Source organism: Trachinotus anak, unplaced genomic scaffold (genome assembly GCF_046630095.1).
Source record: "Trachinotus anak isolate AG129_WGS33_773 ecotype Australia unplaced genomic scaffold, CSIRO_AGI_Tana_v1 ptg000012l, whole genome shotgun sequence".
In the NCBI taxonomy this organism is placed as follows: domain Eukaryota; kingdom Metazoa; phylum Chordata; class Actinopteri; order Carangiformes; family Carangidae; genus Trachinotus; species Trachinotus anak.
In genome coordinates, this window is record NW_027273863.1 from 6,442,677 (window position 1) to 6,462,307 (window position 19,631).

Genomic DNA, 19,631 nt, shown 5'->3' on the forward strand with positions numbered 1-19,631 from the left:
CATTTATTTGGTGAGTGGAGTTCTGCTGGGGGAATTCAAACTGATGATCTCAATATTTATAAAGGTTTCTAAACAATACCCTAGAATACCCTAATTTAAGTAACAGAATATAATCTTGAGAGTAATACATGAGGCTGATACATCCAATCGTGTGTAATGATCCCCCCAGCCAGTTTCCTTAAACAAAGAGTAATCTAAAATACGATATTTATCGAAACGGGTTTTATTTTGAAAGTTAAGACAGGAAGTCGAGTGCTGATTTTGGATCGTTGACACTACATGGACGTTACCACAGTATTGGGGTTTCCAGCCAACTGACTGCTACCGTGTGTCGGAAGGGGTTCGGTTGAACCGGTTTACTTTTTAAATACTGGCGACTCTCTGTACAGTGTACAGTGTACAGGTACGTCGTTATTTTTGACTTTAAACCATTCGCATAAATCGACTGTCATGCTAACTTAGCTAGCTGTTTAGCTCGACAGTCTCTCAGAGCAGGCTTGACAGCATCCGCAAGGTTAGCTCGGTTCGGTCAGTTGGCTAGCCTCTGGCTCGTTTCACTGACCTGCATCATCGACTGTGGGAGGTTCATGCTAACTTCTTGGTTAACTCGTCAATTGAAATGTATTTTTACTACGTCAATAAGTAATTTATATGTAGGTAATAGGCTATAACTTTCCATTAAGACAGCACTAGGTGTGAATAAGTCTAAACAATCAGTCACCAGAATGAGCAGCCATTGTTGACCAGACTTCTGAGGTGGGTTAAGTTGTTTGAACTGTTAAACTCTTAGGTTGCGTGTGTTAGTGACAGTACAGCTCTTCTTACATTGTAATAACAGCGTTTAACAGCTATTAACTCAGTACCTCTCTTTACAGTAGAGTATTGTTCTCTGTTAATACTGAGTTATAGTTGCATTTTAACATTTCCTTTACACCACACCTGCACGTTCATATCAACACACACATCCCCCTCTTCCCATACACCCACCCATACACCCATCCATACATCCACCCATACACCCATCCATACACCCATCCATATGCCATCCATACGCCCATCCATACACCCATCCATATGCCATCCATACGCCCATCCACACACCCATCCATATGCCCATCCACACACCCATCCATATGCCATCCATACGCCCATCCATACACCCATCCATACTCCCATCCAAACGCCCATCCATACATCCATCCATACACCTATCCATACACCTATCCATACGCCCATCCATACGCCCATCCATACACCCATCCATACACCCATCCAAACGCCCATCCATACGCCCATCCATACACCTATCCATACACCCATCCATACACCTATCCATACACCCATCCATACGCCCATCCATACATCCATCCATACACCCATCCGTACACCTATTCATACACCCATCCATACGCCCATCCATACACCCATCCATACGCCCATCCATCCACCCATCCATTCACCCACACACACAGCCATGTCTCCATCAGTACCCCTTCAGGAGATGATCCGGGCCATCAGGTCAGCAAGGACACAGTGTGAGGAGCGAGGCGTCATCCAGAGGGAGTGTGCAGCCATCCGGGCACAGTTCAGACAAGTCGACAATGGGGCACGATCACACAACCTGGCCAAGCTACTCTACGTGCATATGTTGGGCTACCCAGCTCACTTTGGTCAGGTGAGGGGATTTTGCTAATGCCTGTCATGGGTTTGCTTGGGTTACTGAGGTTAGCAGGGTCGCTTTATTGTTCTCAATTGCAATGTACTGGTCCAGTCCCACTGTCCAGCCACTACGTCTAGAGAATTGATCCTTCACAAACATCATTTGCATGCTCGGCAATGATGTGTGAGTGCATGACGTAGGTTGAAATACATAGAGAGTAATGTTTCCTCCATGTGCATGTAAACGTGCACTTTCCGTCTCAGACTTCCCCAGTCATCAGAACTCACTGAATTGTGGTAAATTCCCTCAAGCAAAGTCTTCAGCTCTGGGAGTCCATGTCAAAGTCTGTTAGTCTACAAGCCTGGGCATTGGAAATGGGCCACTGAATCCCTCCCAGTTCCAGGGCTGTGGCTCTTAAGCTCTGGAGTTGAGCCTGACCTCCAGCAAAGAATTCCCATGTCCATCAGTACTAACAGTGTTTCAAGTAAGTTTACATTTAAAGGACACGTTGCTTTTCCTGCTAGATGGAGTGTGTTCGGATGATAGCCAGCCCTCGCTACAGTGAGAAGCGTGTGGGATATCTGGGAGCCATGATGCTGCTGGATGAAAAGCAGGACGCCAGCCTGCTCATCACTAACTCCATCAAGAAGTAAGGACAGCCCAAAACTTAACAATCTGAAGTCTCTATAAAAACAGAGTCAGTTTCACTAATTAAGATATTCAGGAACACTTTATTTTTACCCCCATATTTGGCATTTCTATACAATTAAAGGGTCACTCCATGGATTTTACACATCAGAGTCTGTGTCTAGATCTCAGGGTGTACTGCTGCACAGTCTGATGAATGATGTCACTCGAGGCTGCTCCTCATTGTGGCTTCAATCACTATAAACATAACACACACAGATCTTTGTGTGTAATGTAGGCACAAGGTTTAGATTTTTTTTTTTTGACTGCCCATCATGAGTCTCACAATGGTATAGAGGTGTAATGCTAAATTGGTGGACTCTCTTAATGACCACTTAGTCTTGCATAGCCAGACCTATATCCATAGTCCTGTGTCAGCACTGGAGAATGGTCTCACTGCACCCATTATCATTCTGCTATAGGGGGAAAAACAATCTGGCTTGTTTGCATTTCTTTAAACCAATCAGCGGCAGTGCCCCTGCAAATATATTACGGTATCAGAGGGGAGCTTGATTTGGGGGGAAATTTGCACTTGCAAAGGTGAGCACTGCCATTAAAATGGCTGATTCCCTGCAAAGGAAACACCTCAAAAAACAGCAGGGACGTGTTTCAACTGTGTTATTGCACGATCCAGCCCTGGAATAGGTGCCCAGGCTTACATCTACAGCCTGCATCCTTTGAGTCAAACTAATATTAATTAACGCTTAATAAATAGCTTCTTGTGCATTATAATAGAGTTGGAATCTAATATAAGGAAATTGTTTTTAACATATATGTTAACAATTATAAGTCCTCATGTGAAGCATCCATTATACATATTATAAAGAATTTATTAATTGTCAATATACATGTTAAGACAACTGTGTTAAAACTCATGGAGATATATATGATTACATCACTATTACAATATGTTATCAAACATTCAATGTCACTCTATATAACAGTTGTGGATGCTTCATATAAGGAGCAACAGTTACTGACAAATACCTGAATTAAACCTTTAAAAATGTCATTCTATCTGTTTTCAAGTATATTAGAGTGTATTGTTTCATATTATAAACCATTTAGTGTCTCTAAATGTGAAATAGGGGAGTTAAAATAAAGTGTAACCAGACTAGTTCTACATTTGGTCACTATGTTCATGTGGGAGGGAAGGTTATCCAGATTTGAAAATACAAAAACTTGTGACGACCAACAAATGTGAAAAAACTTATGTTCAATTATAAATATGTTTTGAAACATTTTAGCAATTGCATATTATTACAGGATAAAGTGTCTAAAAGTCTACATGTGTAGTATATAGTCATAGCAGAAACCCCATGTAGGCTATCTCGTGCTCTCGTGGATGCTTTCTGGTTACAACTCTTCACTTTTCTGACCTCTCAACAGTGGATAAATATTATTGAATACCATTATCAAAGGTAAGCTCAATGTAGAAACACAGGTCTGGCAGTAGCAGTGGCGCAGCATCAACACACACTGCGAGCTGCAGCAGTTTAGCGAGATAGCCCACAACGAGATAGCACAAGTCCGTCAACTTATTCCTGCTTGTTATATTATTACTGGTCAAGTTTACTGTTCATGGCGCACGCCCAGCTACCTTCAGGCCACCAGGAAATGTCCCAGGCTGCCTGCCACTATATGGTAGACATTACTAAATTGTCATAATTAATAATTAAATGCTATAGCCCCATTAGACAAAGTGGGGAACAGTGCATCAGAAAAGAGACTCAAAGCATCTCATATAGTAGACCAAATGGAGGATATACTTATATGATGCCTATAAAATGCTGAACATGTCAGACTTGGATCTACACTGTCATCTTTGTGTTCTTCTCTTTGTGTGTTTTTCAGTGACCTGTCTCACAGTAACCAGTATGTACAGTCCCTGGCTCTGTGCACACTGGCCTGTATGGGTTCAGCTGAGATGTGCAGAGATCTGGCACCAGAGATCGACAGGCTGCTCCGAGCCTCCAACTCCTATATTAAGAAGAAGGTGGGGGCCTCCACAGGGACATTTGTTATTTGCTCAGCAGTACTGAACAATATTAATACTACTGCCAGTGTTGCTGCGTAAGACTTGGCGAACCCTATTTAATGCTGTGATTGCCTCATTAGTGTAAAAGATAAATACTACTGCCAGCGTTGCTGCGTAAGACTTGGCGAACCCTATTTAATGCTGTGATTGCCTCATTAGTGTAAAAGATAAATGTGTTTTTCCTTTCTTCAAAGAGTGATCTCAATGAAAAGTTGTAACCTTTGTTTAATAGGTAGTGAAAAACAGAAATTAAGATTACCAAATGTTCATTTAAAAGGAAAAAATGACTTATTATGTCGTAGTTGTTGCTAATGTTGGGGGTTGTCCAGGTAAATCTAACTGTCTCAGCACTATTTGTAAATGCTGTCATATATAGATTTTAAATCGTTTGTCAGCAGTAACACTAACAAGATCCCACTGTCGTCTGCTCTGAGTCGTTGTACTGATGTAATGGTGCTGATGACTTGCTCCACTGTTCTGTCAGGCTGCTCTCTGTGCTGTTCACATTGTGAGAAAGGTCCAAGATCTGGGGGAGCTTTTTGCCCCAGCTGCTCGATCCCTCCTTACTGAGAAGAACCACGGTAGGTTGGATCTTAACAACACATATCAGAAACCTTCTCGCACATGTACTGTGTCCAAGTATTCTCCATGTTTTTTCCCTGTTTTCCCCAGGTGTGTTACATGGTGCTGTGGTACTCATCACCGAGCTGTGTGAGCGTAATCCAGAGACACTTGAGCGGTTCAGGAAGGTATGAGGGACACACACACATACACACACTTCCTGATCTGTTGAGTTCAGTGTTTCATGTACACATGCAGTGTTGTGATGTGTTTGTGCTGTGTGTATCTCAGATAGTGCCAGATCTGGTTCAGATCATGAGAAGTCTGGTCATTTCGGGTTATTCTCCAGAACACGATGTGGCAGGAATCAGTGATCCCTTCCTACAGGTCAGCCACTTTCACTCACTCCTCATACATATCTCTCTTTTCATTTATTTACTGATGGAATATTATCTATATTCATTTGTTGATAATTTAGTTCAATTAAAAATGTATTGATACTGCAGCAAATTTCCAAGCCATTACACTGATTATAAACCAACACTTTACATTACTTAACGTTAGAGATACGTTATCTACTCTATTTCCCAGAATCTGTTCCAAAAATCAACAAATTTGATATCATCTTAATATCAACCTGGAACTTTTGAGGTCATGGGAGATTTCAAATCAGAATCAACTATACGTGATTTATTTCTTTCATTCACACCTCAGATTCTGTCTTGAATAAAAGAATAAAGTTTTTTTTTTTTTTTGGTTTCATTTGTCTCCTCCGTCCTCCTATTTTTGCTGATCCTCAGGTACGCATCTTGAGGTTGCTGAGGATCCTCGGTCGCAACAATGAAACAGCCAGTGACGCCATGAACGACCTACTTGCTCAGGTCCATTATTCACTCACAGATGTGCTGTTGGTGGCTTTTTTTAAAATTGCATGCTCTGCAACATTACATGAACATTTTTACTTCTTATTATGTTATTATTTTCTAGTCAAAAGTACTGTAACATAGCCTTTTTTAAATTTTCTAATGATGATGATGATGTTTCTGTTCTGACTACAGAGTTGTTTTTTATTCCAAACAAACTCGAACACATTACTTCCTGTGTGCCAGAGTATTTTCCTCTGGAAAGACTTACCCCCGATAGGGTGTTAAAAAAAACGCAAATGTAAAAATAAGTATCTCTTCTATCAATTGATAGTAGCGGAGAAGTGAAAATTATTATTTATTCAAAAATGTCACAGAGCTTTTAAGTGATAGTTTGCATTTATTGAAGTGGGATTGTGTGTAGTACTTATCTATAGTCGTTGTATTATCTGCAGTAGATTCAGATCGACACACTGTCAGTTTAGAGAAGCAGCAGGAGAACCGGCACAGAAGCTCAGCGGCGTGATGATGTGCCATCTCCGAAAACATGTTTTAGCCACTTTTAAAAAAATGCCAACAGAAAAAAGTCAGTATTAATGTAAGTGTACACTTTATTCTGAACATTTTCACTGCTTCATCTTGCTGTTAAACAGCCCTTTTCTTTTCGAACTACATTTGAAACTACTATATTTCTATGCATGTGCAACAAGAGTATACCGTGTATCACACTTCAGACCAGCTGTTTGATGCAGAAAGAAGTTAGTATTTGTGTGTTGGACAGCTAATATACTGACTATATACAAGTACCTCACATCAGATAACCAGAACTATCACTTTAATGTCTATTACAAATACATGAGTCAGGAAAATTGATGTATGTTGTTGCATGACTAATGTATTGATGTGTGTGTGTGTGTGTGTGTGTGTGTGTGTGTGTGTGTGTGTGTGTGTGTGTGTGTGTGTGTGTGTGTGTGTGTGTGTGTGTGTGACTTGCCACACAGGTGGCGACCAACACTGACAGCACTAAGACTGTGGGCAACGCTGTGCTGTATGAGACTGTTCTCACTGTGCTAGACATCAAGTCAGAGAGCGGCCTCAGGGTGAGAGACTAGCAGCTCCTGACACTGTAATACACAGGGAATAGTGTAGATAATTAACAAATAAACACATGCTTCATTGCATCTGACCCACAGGTCCTAGCTGTGAACATCCTTGGAAGATTTCTGCTGAACAACGACAGGAACATTCGGTCAGTGCTGTTTCCTTTCATTCCTCCCTACCTACATTCCTGTTTCTCTTTCCCCAATCCTTCCCTCCCTCCTCTCTTATCTCTTGAGGTCAGCTTTTCCTTTTCTGTTGCACAAGGCCAAACAGCAAAGTCACTGCAGGCAGAGGCAGAAACCTCCGGGCCAGCTGTTATCAGTCTGAGCTCACTAATCACTCTCCCTGGAGGCATTCCTCACCGGAACTCCAGAAGGTCACTGTCTGCTTGTTTATGCTGATGTCTCAATTTTGGGCCATCAGGTAGTGAGGAGGCCTGTTACAGGCTCCTTGGGGTTTTGCTATGTTACTGTTTTTTAGCTTTGTCTCCATAGGGGCCGTGTGGCAAGACAGGCCTGTCTGGTTTCCACCTGCAGAGCCTCTGGATCTCTGCGGCTGTGTGATAGGAATAGTTCTGGTTTATTCCTGTAAGAACTGCCTGAATAGATAACATCTCTTCTGTGCTCACATAAATACTTGATCAGCTCATGAGGCTTTTCAAGTGGAAACATAAATTATTTATCTGGTAATGATGAGAGAGTTACGTTTGTACAGCACTGTAAATGAATCTCCATTACTGGAGCTGGAAAAAGAGAAAAGTTGCAGGCTGTAAGACCAGCTGATAGTTAGAAATTATTGAAAAATTTATGTGTTAAATATATTCTGATACACTTCACACACCTTCAGTACTTCATCATAATGGAGTATGATGAGTAAAACTTGACATCTTTATTTTTGGCTGTTGTTTATGTGTGCACAGGTATATCGCCATGACCTCTCTTCAGAAGATCGTTGGGACTGATCACATCGCAGTGCAGCGCCACAGGGGCACCATCGTGGACTGCCTGAAGGACCAGGACGCTTCAGTCAAACGGTAACTTCCACCTCTTCTCCTCTCGTCAGGCACAGCTGTCTTTACACAGATGTTCACTAAACCTGGCACTGTGAGGTCATGCTTTTCCAATGTCACCCCCTAATGATTGTTGTTTCAAATGTATGAATATTTAACAGCTGATCAGGGATCAGTTCATTTTGAGGTGGAAATCAGTGAAATTCCCTAAATGTAGGAAAGGGAAAAGTAAAAGTAGTTGTTCTGACTAAAAGGAATAATTTCATGTGTGATGGCAGGTAAAGCTGACATCTTCCCTTTTATTGTTCACATCAGAACATTTCCATGATTTTTCATAAATCTACAATAGATAATAATAAAATACGAGGTTCATGTGAATTCCAATAAATATTCTCATAACATCTAATACTGCCCCAGTGTGAGCAGAGGCAGGGAGCTGTCTCAACAGCACATGGTGCTGAAATGAAGTCCAAGAGTAATAACACCTAAACAATATCATCAGATTTGTGTCAACAATGAAGTCAGTTTGTCATGTGCGAATAACCTGCCAGGTTTATCTCCAAAGGGAAAAAAACAGAAACAACACAGAATTTACATTTACAAATATGAGTATTTTTTTCAAACAACTGTCAACCTCAGCCTTTAGTTACTAATGGGAAGAATAACACCTGTAAAACAAGGTTTTATGTATTTAATTAAAAGAACTAAAGTAAATATACTGAACATAAGAACATGGAAGCGTCTTCCTGTTCTAAAAGCACTTTGATGAAATTGTGCATGTTGTCCCTCTCCTCTCATCCCTCCAGCCGTGCACTGGACCTCTCCTTGGCTCTGGTGTCAGCCTCCAACATCCGCTCCATGATGAAGGAGCTGCTCCTCTTCCTCTCCTCCTGCCCCCCAGAGCTCAAAGCTCAAGCTGCCAGTGGCATATTCAACGCAGCCGAAAGGTGAGTGAAACACTGCCCACGTATAAATATGCACATACATGCACACACTGTATCTGTGCATGAAGGCCACACAGACATCCATCTGTATGTGAGAGCATCTAATGTGCTGTGTTGATCCAAGCTGGGAAAACAGAAGAGATGTGGACATAAATGTGATCAAGTGTAAGAACTGTAACAAAAACACCTCTGTGCTTGAATTATACAGTACGTGGCTAAATGTGTTGCTGTGTCTGTCTCCACTCTCAGTAGCCCCTTTTAAATACAGATCCTGCTACATTACTGATAAGAAGAGCCTTCATTGTGCCACCATTGCTTGTTTACACTGAACCAAACAAAGCCGTGTGATGGCGCTCCAGTGTGTGATTATAGATAGTATGCTGGCATTACAGGATAAGAGTTGTGACATGTAACACAACAGTGTCAGCGTCTGTCCCGTCATGCTGGTTCTCCCTTTTACACAGACGTCGACCCAGCTCTGTGACTACATCTGCTGCCATCTTAAAGATTAAACAACAATGCCCCCTCCCCATTCTGTGTTCATATCTTTTATACAGGACAGAAAGGCAGATTAACAGCGCAACAGTCCCGCCTTGAACAGGCTGAATAAAGGGGCTAATGATACTCCTGTCTATTTAGCTGGCATTGTGACTATGAATAGCCTTCAGTGTTTCTGCTGCACATCACTGAACCACTTGATGCACTTCTCTGTTTGTGTGTAGGCAGCAGTAACATGCAGATGCATGTGTGTGTTTGTGTTTCTGAGTCATACTCAAGCACCAATGAGTTAGCCATGTGTGTCTCTTGTCTCTGTCAGGTATGCACCCTCCCAGCGCTGGCACATTGACACCATCCTGCATGTCCTCACCACGGTAAATACAGACTGAGCCACTCACTGCTGCCACTCACATGGGTTTCACACTCACATCATTAATGTGTTAGTCCTCATTGTAGATACCAGGGGCCACAGAAGTAAAGGGTGTACATGCATTGCAATACTAAATGAGTTATTTGTGCACTTTGCATTTGACTTAGAAACCTCCTGTGTACAAACTGTCAAACATGCAGCCCGGTGGCCTGAAAAGGCTTTTTATCCTAGTACTTTCCATTTTGCTCTATTAAAATCCTTAATTTTCATGTTGTCCTTCGTCTAGGTGAGAGAGTAAATGACACCCACATGATCGCTGTGAAAGCTAATGCTTACACTAATCCTTTGCTAAACGATGGAGAGTAGGGGGAGTGTATAGAAAGATTAATGGTGAAGATGTGGCATAAATTGAGGGTTAATCCATTTGGCTAAATATTTGTATGTAATGTATATGAACTGTGATGGAAACATCCCCCAGGTTAGGTCAATGTGTCTGAGAGGAAGTGTAGGCCGACCCAAATACTTAGACCAGCTGTCTAACTAATGGAGTTCTGTGCATGTGTTTGACTGTGATTCCCACTCTGCCAGGCAGGGGGCGACGTGAGAGATGAAACTGTGCCCAACCTGATCCAGCTCATCACCAACACCTCTGAGCTGCACTGTTACACCGTCCACAAGCTCTACCGGGCCCTGCTCACTGACATCTCTCAGGTGAGTGTGTCAGGCCATTTCCTGTTCTTAAAGTTTCAAGCAGATTGGCTTGTTGGTCGGTTTTCTCATCCACTGAGACTCAACAATAAAGTTAGACTCTGTCTGTGGGTTGCACCATTCTGATCCTTTATCCGACAGTAAATAAAATAATACAAATTGACTACATTCGTCATAGAATACTTTAACTCTTTATCTCTTTACAAATGAATACATCGATATAGTTGATTCAATCAGGTTTATTTGTGTCTTAAAGTAGAATAAACTGTAGAATAAATTCATGTTAAAGCAGGAGGAAGTGCTCAAAAAGACATAAAATAACAAAATGGGACGGGAAATACAACTGTATGTTGGAAAAACAAACTTTCCTAACTCCTCCAACTTTATTTAACTATGTGCTTCAGAAGAGAAAAGACATCAAGAAAACTTTAATGTTTAAAAAACCAACAGGCCCATGTTACAGGTGTCAGAGCAAGAAACTTTGGCAATAAAGAGAAGGATGGGAGCAGACCTTGGTCAGCAAGTCCAGGAATTGCACATTGGACATGGCTGACTGTAGTCTAAGTACACCAGGTGTTTTCAGATCATGTCGAGGGAGTATGACTCTTAAAAAGGTAAAAAACCCAAATGTATTAGTATGATGAAAAATTGTATGAATTGTGTAAATGTCAGACAAGAGACAGAGTTGTTGAATCATTTTCATTTGAGAAAAAGTCGGTGTCAGTGCTGAACCAGACAGAGCTGGTTTGGTTCTATGGCAGTGAGAATAGCTTGGCTTTCAGTTTGAAATTGGCTGATGCAACCAGGTTTATTTTTGGAACCAAGTCAGATGAGCAGCCATGTAGTCATCTGCAGTGTGGTGCAGTTCCCATCTCCTGCCACATTAACTTCCTGTGAAATCAGGGAAAAGTGGCTTTAATGTGGCAAACTGACACTGAGTCAGTCTACCTGGAACATGATCAATGCTTTTATGATTTACTGTGACTGTACCTCAATGACTGTACACAGTAGTATGTCATATTTGCTCTGTGGGTATGTACAGCCATCCCTGGTGCAGGTGGCCTGCTGGTGTATAGGAGAGTATGGAGACCTGCTGCTGAGAGGAGAGTGCCAGGAGACTGAGCCTGTGCAGGTACAGTGAGCACAACAAATACTCTGTGTGTTACTCTCATGTTAGCTTTTACATTTGCAGTCCTGAATACCTTGTGTCTGGTACTTAAGATTTTCCCCTGGCTGTGTTTGGAAATACATACAGGATCTGGGTAGTAAGCAAAGTAATATCCATCATTGTGGAGCAAACAGAAACTCACATTTCAGTGGAAGTGTTTGATTAATAAGTGAATTCTGGGAAGTGCAGTGCAGATAAACTCTGGCAGAGCCTAAAGGACAGTATCTAAAGAATTATTAGTTTAGCCATGTTGAATTGCCTTTTTCCACTTTGAAAATTTTGCAACGTGTGGGTGACAAGCACATATATACAGTTTCTAAAAACTAATAAACTGATATATATGAACCATAAAAGAAGTACACACTAAGTCCAGCCTGGTCTCCCTGAGGTTGATAGTCCAAATTGCACGTATGCTAATGGAAAAGGGATGATCCTCTTTAATAGCATCTGAAAGTTGCTTAATAGCAGATTAAAATATGTCAGGGAATAAAGTCCAATACCAAGAGCCTCAATTAATTCTTAGTCCTTTCTTAAATGTGCAAGCTTGGAAACTAGTGGACTGTATCTGTATCACAGAGGAAGTGTAATGAATGATGTTCTCTGTAGTTCTCTGTATCCACTAAATCAATCCTGGCAGATTAACAGTGTAATTGTTACATTGTTAGTTTCAGTTTTATAAAACTGTGCTGACAGCTTTCAGACCCTGTATTGACACATTGTCTCTTGATCAGGTCACTGAGGACGACGTCCTAGATGCCTTGGAAACAGTTCTGCAGTCCCACATGTCGTCCCCAGCGACCAGAGGCTTCGCTCTCACCGCCACCATGAAACTGAGCACACGCATCACTGATAATGTGGAGTAAGAAACACTTTCTGTCACTCACAGCACACAGTGACCACACACAGCTAAATGCATGGTAACACACCACTGAGGCCACTATCAAAAACAAATAACAGTATTTTATATTTTTTAAAAAACAAGCATAAACTTCAGTATTTGCACAGTCAGAGAGGTGTGTTGGTCAAAAGCAGTGACTGAGTGGTTACTTTGTCACGTGTTGAGAAAAACTCTGGACATTTATTGGCCTGTACTGAATGTTTCAACATTGCAGAACATTTCAGTGAAGACTAAATTCTCACTAATGGATACTGATAGAGGTTGTGAAGTTTGTGCCTTAAGTTAAAGATCAGGATAGATGACTGGGCAAAGAGTTTCAAGGATCCAATTACAAAGATTTTTTAGAAAAGGGAGATGATTTCTAAATAGCTGCAGCTATTTCAAAATAGTCTCCTAACTCCCTCTCTGTCTTATCTCCACTCTCCAGTCGGATCAGAAGCATTGTCAGCATCTACGGCAGCTGTATAGATGTGGAGCTCCAGCAGAGGGCAGTTGAATACAATGCTCTGTTCAAGAAATATGACCACATGAGGTATGCAACAGCTTGATAAAGAAGTCTTTCCTGCTCTTTAAATGCAATATATGTGTCCAGAAAATCTGAGGTAAATTTATTTTGTCCTCTTACATGTTGTTGTTACAGCTGTTGATACCAGCGATATTGCAAACAAACCTCTATTCTGGCCCATAAAAAGCTGAGATGTTGCCTCTTTCCACAGGGCAGCAGTGCTGGAGAGGATGCCTGTGATTGAAAAGAACTCCCCGGGTCATACCAACGGAGAGTCAGCAGGGGAAGCCATGAAGGAGATCATGCCACCAAAAGTCAAGAAGGGAGAGCCACTGCTGCCACAGCAACCTGCTAATCAGGTACATAATGATAAGTAAAGATGTTTTCATATTATATGACTTTTCAAACATTGTTTTGACCTTTGATCTCCACAGCGCTGTGTCAGTGCTGAACAGTGGTCGGACACCACCCATTATCATTCTGATATAGGGGACAGAAATGATCTGGCTTGTTTGTATTTCTATAAACCAATCACAACTGACTTGGGCAGCGTCAAGCGATTGTGCCCCTGCAAAATAGAGTCTTGGGGGAATTTGTTTTGGTTGAAGATTTGCATGTAGGGAGGTGATCACTGTCATTAAAATGCCTGATTCCCTGCAGAAAAAAGCAACAAAAAACTTCAGGCTGTAGTTGTAGTAGTAAGACATATGTCGACCGTGTGATTGGACAATCCAAATCTTTGTCAAAACTTCCTTTTCAGCATGTAGGTTGATAGCTTGGAGGATGTTGTTTCCTCTACCAAAAGGATTTTGAAAACAGTAACAGGCAGTTGGTGGAAGGGAGCAGAGCCAGTGGCAGGCTAATACTCACAGCCTACACCCTATGAGTCAGACCAGGTCAGGCTCTGAGCTGCCTTATGACTGTAAACCTCAGATCCTCAGACAAGGCTCCTCTGGATGTTTTCATGTTTAAATGTGAAGGCGTAAAACTGAAGGTTAAATACCTACCTGAGAGCGAACAGTATTATGTAGCCTACTAACATCTATTTTTTATCTGGTGTGTTAATTTAAAATATGTTATTGTACCTTCTGTTATGACCTGTCCATGATAAACAGTGGTTTCTCATTTACTCAGGTGGAAGCTAATTTACCTGTGTGGTCATGCAAATTATCAGTACTGTGTTTGCAAACAGCAGTGCAGGGTTTTGTGCCCTGTTCTCACATTTTCTCTGCTTTTATGTAAATCAGTTTATAATAATGCTTAGCTAACAGCTACAGTGGTGAGGCTACACAACTACAGGACAGTTTTGTTTCTGCAAAGTGTTTTTTTTTTTTCCTGGTTTTATGACTGTGGTTGCATTTGAATTTGATTGTTGAAACACTACAGTAGCAGTAGTGGTAGTAACCCAGTTACCATCCAAACTCTCATCTTATTCTGTAAAAACTTGCTTGTGTTGAGGCTCAAATGAAGAAGCTGTAGTTTCCCTTCCCGTCTCTGCTCGTCTTCAGGTGTGTGATCTGTTGGACCTGCTGGGAGGCTCTGAGGAGCCTCTGCAGCCCAGCCCAGCGCAGAGCAGCACAGCAGCAGGCCTGCCCATCAACACAGCCAGCGCTGCAGGAGGAGACCTCCTGGATCTGCTGGGAGGGTTAGAGCCAACACCCCCTGCCCCAGGTCTGATACGCACACACCCACACTTAACGCACGGGGAGAGACTGAAAAAGACAGACAGATTTTGAAAACAAAACCAGAGAATGCAAAAGTTGGCAAACTGCAACTTGTGTTGATCGCTCTGAATCACGTAATCTCCCTGAGTCTTCCACAGTGTTGATGTTCTTTGTTCTGTTTTTTTTGGCCTGTTGAATTAAATTTATAATATCTTTCTTCCACAGCTCCCTCAGTGACGGTGTATGACAAAGGTGGTGTGACTTTGACACTTAGTTGTGAGAAACAGTCAGACTCAGGCCTGACAGTCACACTCACAGCCTCCAACTCCACTGACTCAGACATCAGCGGCTTCACCCTGCAGGCTGCTGTACCCAAGGTTTGTTCCAGCACCAGTTATTAAACACACTGCGCCTGTTAGACCATCATATCATCAGTGTGAACAAGGCAAGACCTCGATCAAAGATTGCATGTCCAAATATTTGGGCCAAGTCTCTCTCCAATCGGTGTCAAAAGTTATTGGGTGGGTGTGGGACCTCTGACAGGTTGATGGGGTTGGTTGATTATGTTTATGGTCCGTTCTGGTGTGGTGGATGAAAAAAAACTGTTGGAACTGCCAACACATTTTTCCTCCAGCTTCACATTGTAGTTGTAGTTACACCTACATGTACCCAGGCTGTAGCTTTGTGCCAGGGATGTAGCTATCTTTGACGACATGCTGTTTCTGGGACCTTGGGTTTTATTGACCTGACTAAATGTCTCTAAATTGTTCTCTTTTTAGGTTAAAAAAGTAAATATATTTGAAAGAATAATTAAATACAGTTTTCCAATTACATTAAATTATGTTCAAACATTATCTAGTGTTTTTCCACCATAATAACATTTGTGGCAGAGGGGAGAATTATTTGAAATAGCATTTAGACCTTTGTGTAGGGAGGTAATAAGATCTACAGAAATAATAACTGAGCAGGTATGACACGGACACACGTGGAATCCACAGTTTTTTGGTGTGTGGTTAAACACTTCTTTGGGCTGTGGGGCTGCACAGAGGAATTTGGACTCATGACCTCAGCATGTGTCACATCTTGGCCACAGCCCTGTTGGTGGGTCAGTGTTTGAGTCTGTCATGTTCTCAGTGGACGGCTCAGCAACAACATGAATGTGTTGAGGCTTTAAACTTCAAAGTTGTATTTGATCTCCCTCCAGAGTGTCCAGTTACACATGAAGGCCCCCAGTGGAGACTTTCTCCCTGCACGAGGTGCAGCTAAGGTGACCCAGATGGTGGTCCTCAACAACCCTAACAAGGTGGGTCTGAGACGCTGGGATCAACACTGGTCAGTAAGAGGCAAAGTCTGGTCAATCAGGTGTGAGGCTCATCTTTTTTATATCTAACCACATTAACAAGAAAGAAAATGATCCCTCACAAATGTAGTTCATTTGAGATCATTGTAAAAATACTTCACGATGATTCTTCACACCAACAAACATGTTGTATTCAACAAAATATCTCTCATTGCAAAATGATGCCTTTTGCCAGCTCCAGTTGTTGTTTTAAACTCTTATCCCAGATAAAACAGAGCTCATCCAAGCTGCGTCACAGTATCTAAATCCTTCTTCCTCCTCCAGGTGAACCTGAAGATGAGGATCCGCATATCTCACACCAGCCAAGGATCAGTCTTTCAGGATACAGTCCAGATTGACTCCTTCCCAGGACTCAGTGATTCCGGACAATGACAGCACTTAGTCAGTCCAACTGGACCATGATAAGAGTCTGTGGATGAGTCAGCAGGCGTCACCCTCTCTGATGGTCTGCTGTAACAACCCTCTACACTAGTCCAAGCTGCTGTTGCTCAAATACCCAGTTTTGTTGTTTTTTTATGGCTGAAAAACACAAGTTCTTTCCCAGGAAATCGCAGCCTCGTGTATGGAGTCACATAGTTTTCCCCTCCCCTGGTACTGAAGTATAAATGTTATTAATGGCACAAGCTCTGGAATATGCAGGTGTAATGTGGAAATACTTTAACAGTAGATTTTTTTCTATGAAGTTTTGAATGACAGCTGTTCATACAAATGTCCAGTAAGTACCATCCAGGTTTTTTTTACCAGCTACTCCAGTTGATTGTATTCAGAGTGTTTCACTCTATAATTATGTACTTTTATGTGGCTTCTGTCAGACAGTATAAGCCACTGGATCTACTTTCCCCACACAGCACTCCACGTACACTTAAACACAAAGTAATTTCTCTCATTTCCTGTATTTGCCTCTACCTTCATCTCCGAGTTGAAAAGTAGCTAAACACTAACTGATGAGCCACTACTACTAATACAAATTTATCTTATCCACTGTAATTGGTTTTATTTGGCAATGCAAGATGTGAATTTGAGTCTGAAAGGTAGAAGATTTTAAACACAACCAAGTGTCTTCTGTTACTCCTATTTTTCCTGCCTCAGTCAGCTGAACAGCTCAGAGTATCTGAGTGTCCACTCCATAATAATTTCCTGTGCCTTTCATCCCCGCAAGAATGGAGGGGTTTTTTTTTTTGTTTTTTTTTTAAGTAATCATATTTAGTTTTGAGGGCTAAGAAATGGTTTTAAATGGAAGTACTGTAGTCATACAAACATGTTTTTTATCATTCCCATACAAGCAACACTTGCTTTTTATGACCAGTGTCTCTTTGTCAGTTGTTTACAGAGGCTCCTAAGTTGTTTTATTTTCTGAAGACTATGTATAGTGATACAAGAAAAATGGGCATGATGCTGTTTACAAGATGTATATTTTCGATATTAAGTCTATAAGCACAATTAGACATATTTTGGAAATCTCTAATGCAACCCTTTGTTGTAGAAGGACAAGAAAAGTAGGCTACAAAACACATTAGATGAAGAAAGAATAGGCTATTACCATAGTTATTTGATAACCCATCTCATAATCATAGACCTCTTTTAAAAAAATACTGCACACTGGATCTAAACAATGGTGCTCTAAATTGATTTCAGTGCAATCTCTATCAGACTGTTTCAGATCACCACCGTAACTAAAATGTACAGAAAAGACCAGAGGGAGTATTCTATCAACTGTTTGTATTGTCTTTGAATCTTCAGTCTCATGCCATTTTCTAATAAAAATCAGTTTTCAGAATCCTCCACAGCGACTTAACTTGATGTCTGTTCATAGTGTGTGTGTGTATATTCGAGGACAACACTTAAATTAACTTCAGCATTTATTCACAAGCAAAAAGACCACAGTGTTCTCAAACTGTCTCTTGTTCATATGGGTGCCTGCATCAACTGGTCAAACTCAGGAAGCCAATGTGGGTTTTTCGAAAAACATCTACCAAGGAATAAGAACGTCCTTTTTTGTTGTTGTTGATTTTTTTTTTCTTTTTTTTAAGTGTTGGGGAGCCTGGGATTTCACATCTCTGTGCTGTAACATGGTTAGATCGTGACAGACACCTAAAGCGTTGGCACTCAGCTGGCCCCATGACAACAGCAAATCATGACAAGGATGAGAGGTGTATGCAGCCGGAACTGTGGACCGTTGATCCTCCTCTTAGCGCCAACACAAGATGGAGCACTGAGCCTCCCTGGATCTTGTAGTCTGCTGCTGTCTTCTCATCATTCCTAAGGGCAAAAGGAGACATTGGAGAGGACAGGATGGTTTAGAGAAGAGTGCCTGTGGACTAATCAGAGCATCTTTGCAACTAGCCTGACAGTTCACAATGAAGGAGCTCACATCTGTTTTCCACTGTAGATGAGTCTTTGTTGCTGCGGGGGGATCCCTTCCTTCTCCTCTACCCTTTCTTTAATTCGCTCCACCTTGATGCACACGAACACAGGACATGTAAACATAATGCACAACTTTGTAAGTTACGAGTATTTAGGTTTGCATGACTTTATTCTGTCTTGTAAGGACAGTTTATTTAATGCCATCACCTTGTCTGTGGGCTCAATGTCGATCTCTATTTCTTTTCCGGTGAGAGTCTGAAACAAAATATAAAAATGCAAAATATATCATCACACCAGCACCAGCACCATGATCACATAATCTGCAACATAACTGTGTATATGAATATGCCTATTGCCCCAAATGATTCATCAACTGCTTTTTTCGACTCTTAGATTAATTGATTTATCGTCCCAGTCCGACTACGAGCAGTCGGCAGGAGGGCTTGTTGTAGTGCATTAACCGATCTTGTAGTTTGGCTAACCTGCTCTTCATGCTTGCTTATAAGTTAGCAAGCTATCAAACAACAAAGCGGCTGCAGGGCGACGAGTTTGACCCAAAGAGCGTTACTAGCTAACGGACTGCTCCTCTTACTACTGAGCCAAAACCAGGCCAAAAATAAAACTGCTTAGCACAGATTGAGATACCCCTGTTCCTAAACTGAAATATAATAACTGCCCTGAGATAAATTAGCGAACCGGTCAGTGATGTTAGCGGGATACTCCACAACAGCAGCGACGAACCGGCGGAGAAGTGGATAAAGCGGTGGTCTTACCTTTACTTTGATCAGCATGTTGAATAAACAATATACTACAAGTCGAAATTATATCAACGGTTTACTGACCGAAACACTTCATAAACTAGCGATTTACAACCTGCTTGTCTGGCTGCCTTGAGTTTACTTCCCGTGTAACACGCTAAACGCTCCGGACGTCACGGCATCGCTCTGTTGGAGAAAAAACGTTCCGCTCTAACAAAACAAACGCAAACAGAACGGCCCCCTCCGGAGGGTTCAGTTATTCTACATTATATATTTTTCTTAACTGATGTATTAACATGTAAGCATCATTTTAATGTTTTAGCTGGTCAAAGCGGTGTGTCATATTTTATAAGATTATCATTTTTTTTTAAAGTAAAATATTAACCTGTAAAGTAATGACCAATATTGTAGCTGTCAAATAAATGTAGGAGAGAGAACAGCCTCTGAAATGTTGTAAAGCAGAAATGTAAAGCAG

General features: G+C 41.5%; 2 protein-coding genes across 2 annotated transcripts; one reads left to right on the forward strand and one right to left on the reverse strand.

The window, feature by feature from the left end:
- The first annotated feature begins 247 nt into the window (after positions 1–247).
- ap1g2 (adaptor related protein complex 1 subunit gamma 2) lies at positions 248–17,816 on the forward strand. The gene is made up of 22 exons (XM_071491276.1): positions 248–403; positions 1,473–1,675; positions 2,185–2,309; positions 4,202–4,343; positions 4,870–4,966; positions 5,058–5,134; positions 5,238–5,333; positions 5,747–5,827; positions 6,811–6,909; positions 7,003–7,058; positions 7,830–7,943; positions 8,726–8,866; positions 9,681–9,735; positions 10,320–10,442; positions 11,482–11,571; positions 12,339–12,466; positions 12,933–13,037; positions 13,222–13,369; positions 14,519–14,681; positions 14,900–15,051; positions 15,879–15,977; positions 16,299–17,816. The coding sequence occupies exons 2-22, from the start codon at positions 1,475–1,477 to the stop codon at positions 16,404–16,406; spliced, it is 2,400 nt and encodes a 799-aa protein (XP_071347377.1). The 5' UTR covers positions 248–403; positions 1,473–1,474; the 3' UTR covers positions 16,407–17,816.
- A 59-nt stretch (positions 17,817–17,875) lies between these two features.
- On the reverse strand, positions 17,876–19,335 carry nedd8l (NEDD8 ubiquitin like modifier, like). Its single transcript, XM_071491278.1, has 4 exons — positions 19,172–19,335; positions 18,606–18,653; positions 18,406–18,488; positions 17,876–18,293 (listed from the first exon to the last, which is right to left on the reverse strand). Exons 1-4 carry the CDS (start codon positions 19,187–19,189, stop codon positions 18,167–18,169), a joined length of 276 nt encoding a protein of 91 aa, XP_071347379.1. The 5' UTR covers positions 19,190–19,335; the 3' UTR covers positions 17,876–18,166.
- Positions 19,336–19,631: the final 296 nt, after the last annotated feature.

Excerpts from the sequence above, each read along its gene's own strand:
- nedd8l (XM_071491278.1), bottom strand. Across the intron at positions 18,489-18,605 it reads ACATTGAGCCCACAGACAAG|GTGGAGCGAATTAAAGAAAG; the intron begins GTGATGGCATTA and ends GTGTGCATCAAG. Across the intron at positions 18,294-18,405 it reads ATCTACAGTGGAAAACAGAT|GAATGATGAGAAGACAGCAG; the intron begins GTGAGCTCCTTC and ends TTTTGCCCTTAG.
- ap1g2 (XM_071491276.1), top strand. The coding sequence starts at position 1,475 with ATGTCTCCATCAGTACCCCTTCAGGAGATGATCCGGGCCATCAGGTCA. Across the intron at positions 9,736-10,319 it reads TCCTGCATGTCCTCACCACG|GCAGGGGGCGACGTGAGAGA; the intron begins GTAAATACAGAC and ends CCACTCTGCCAG. Across the intron at positions 12,467-12,932 it reads CGCATCACTGATAATGTGGA|TCGGATCAGAAGCATTGTCA; the intron begins GTAAGAAACACT and ends TCCACTCTCCAG.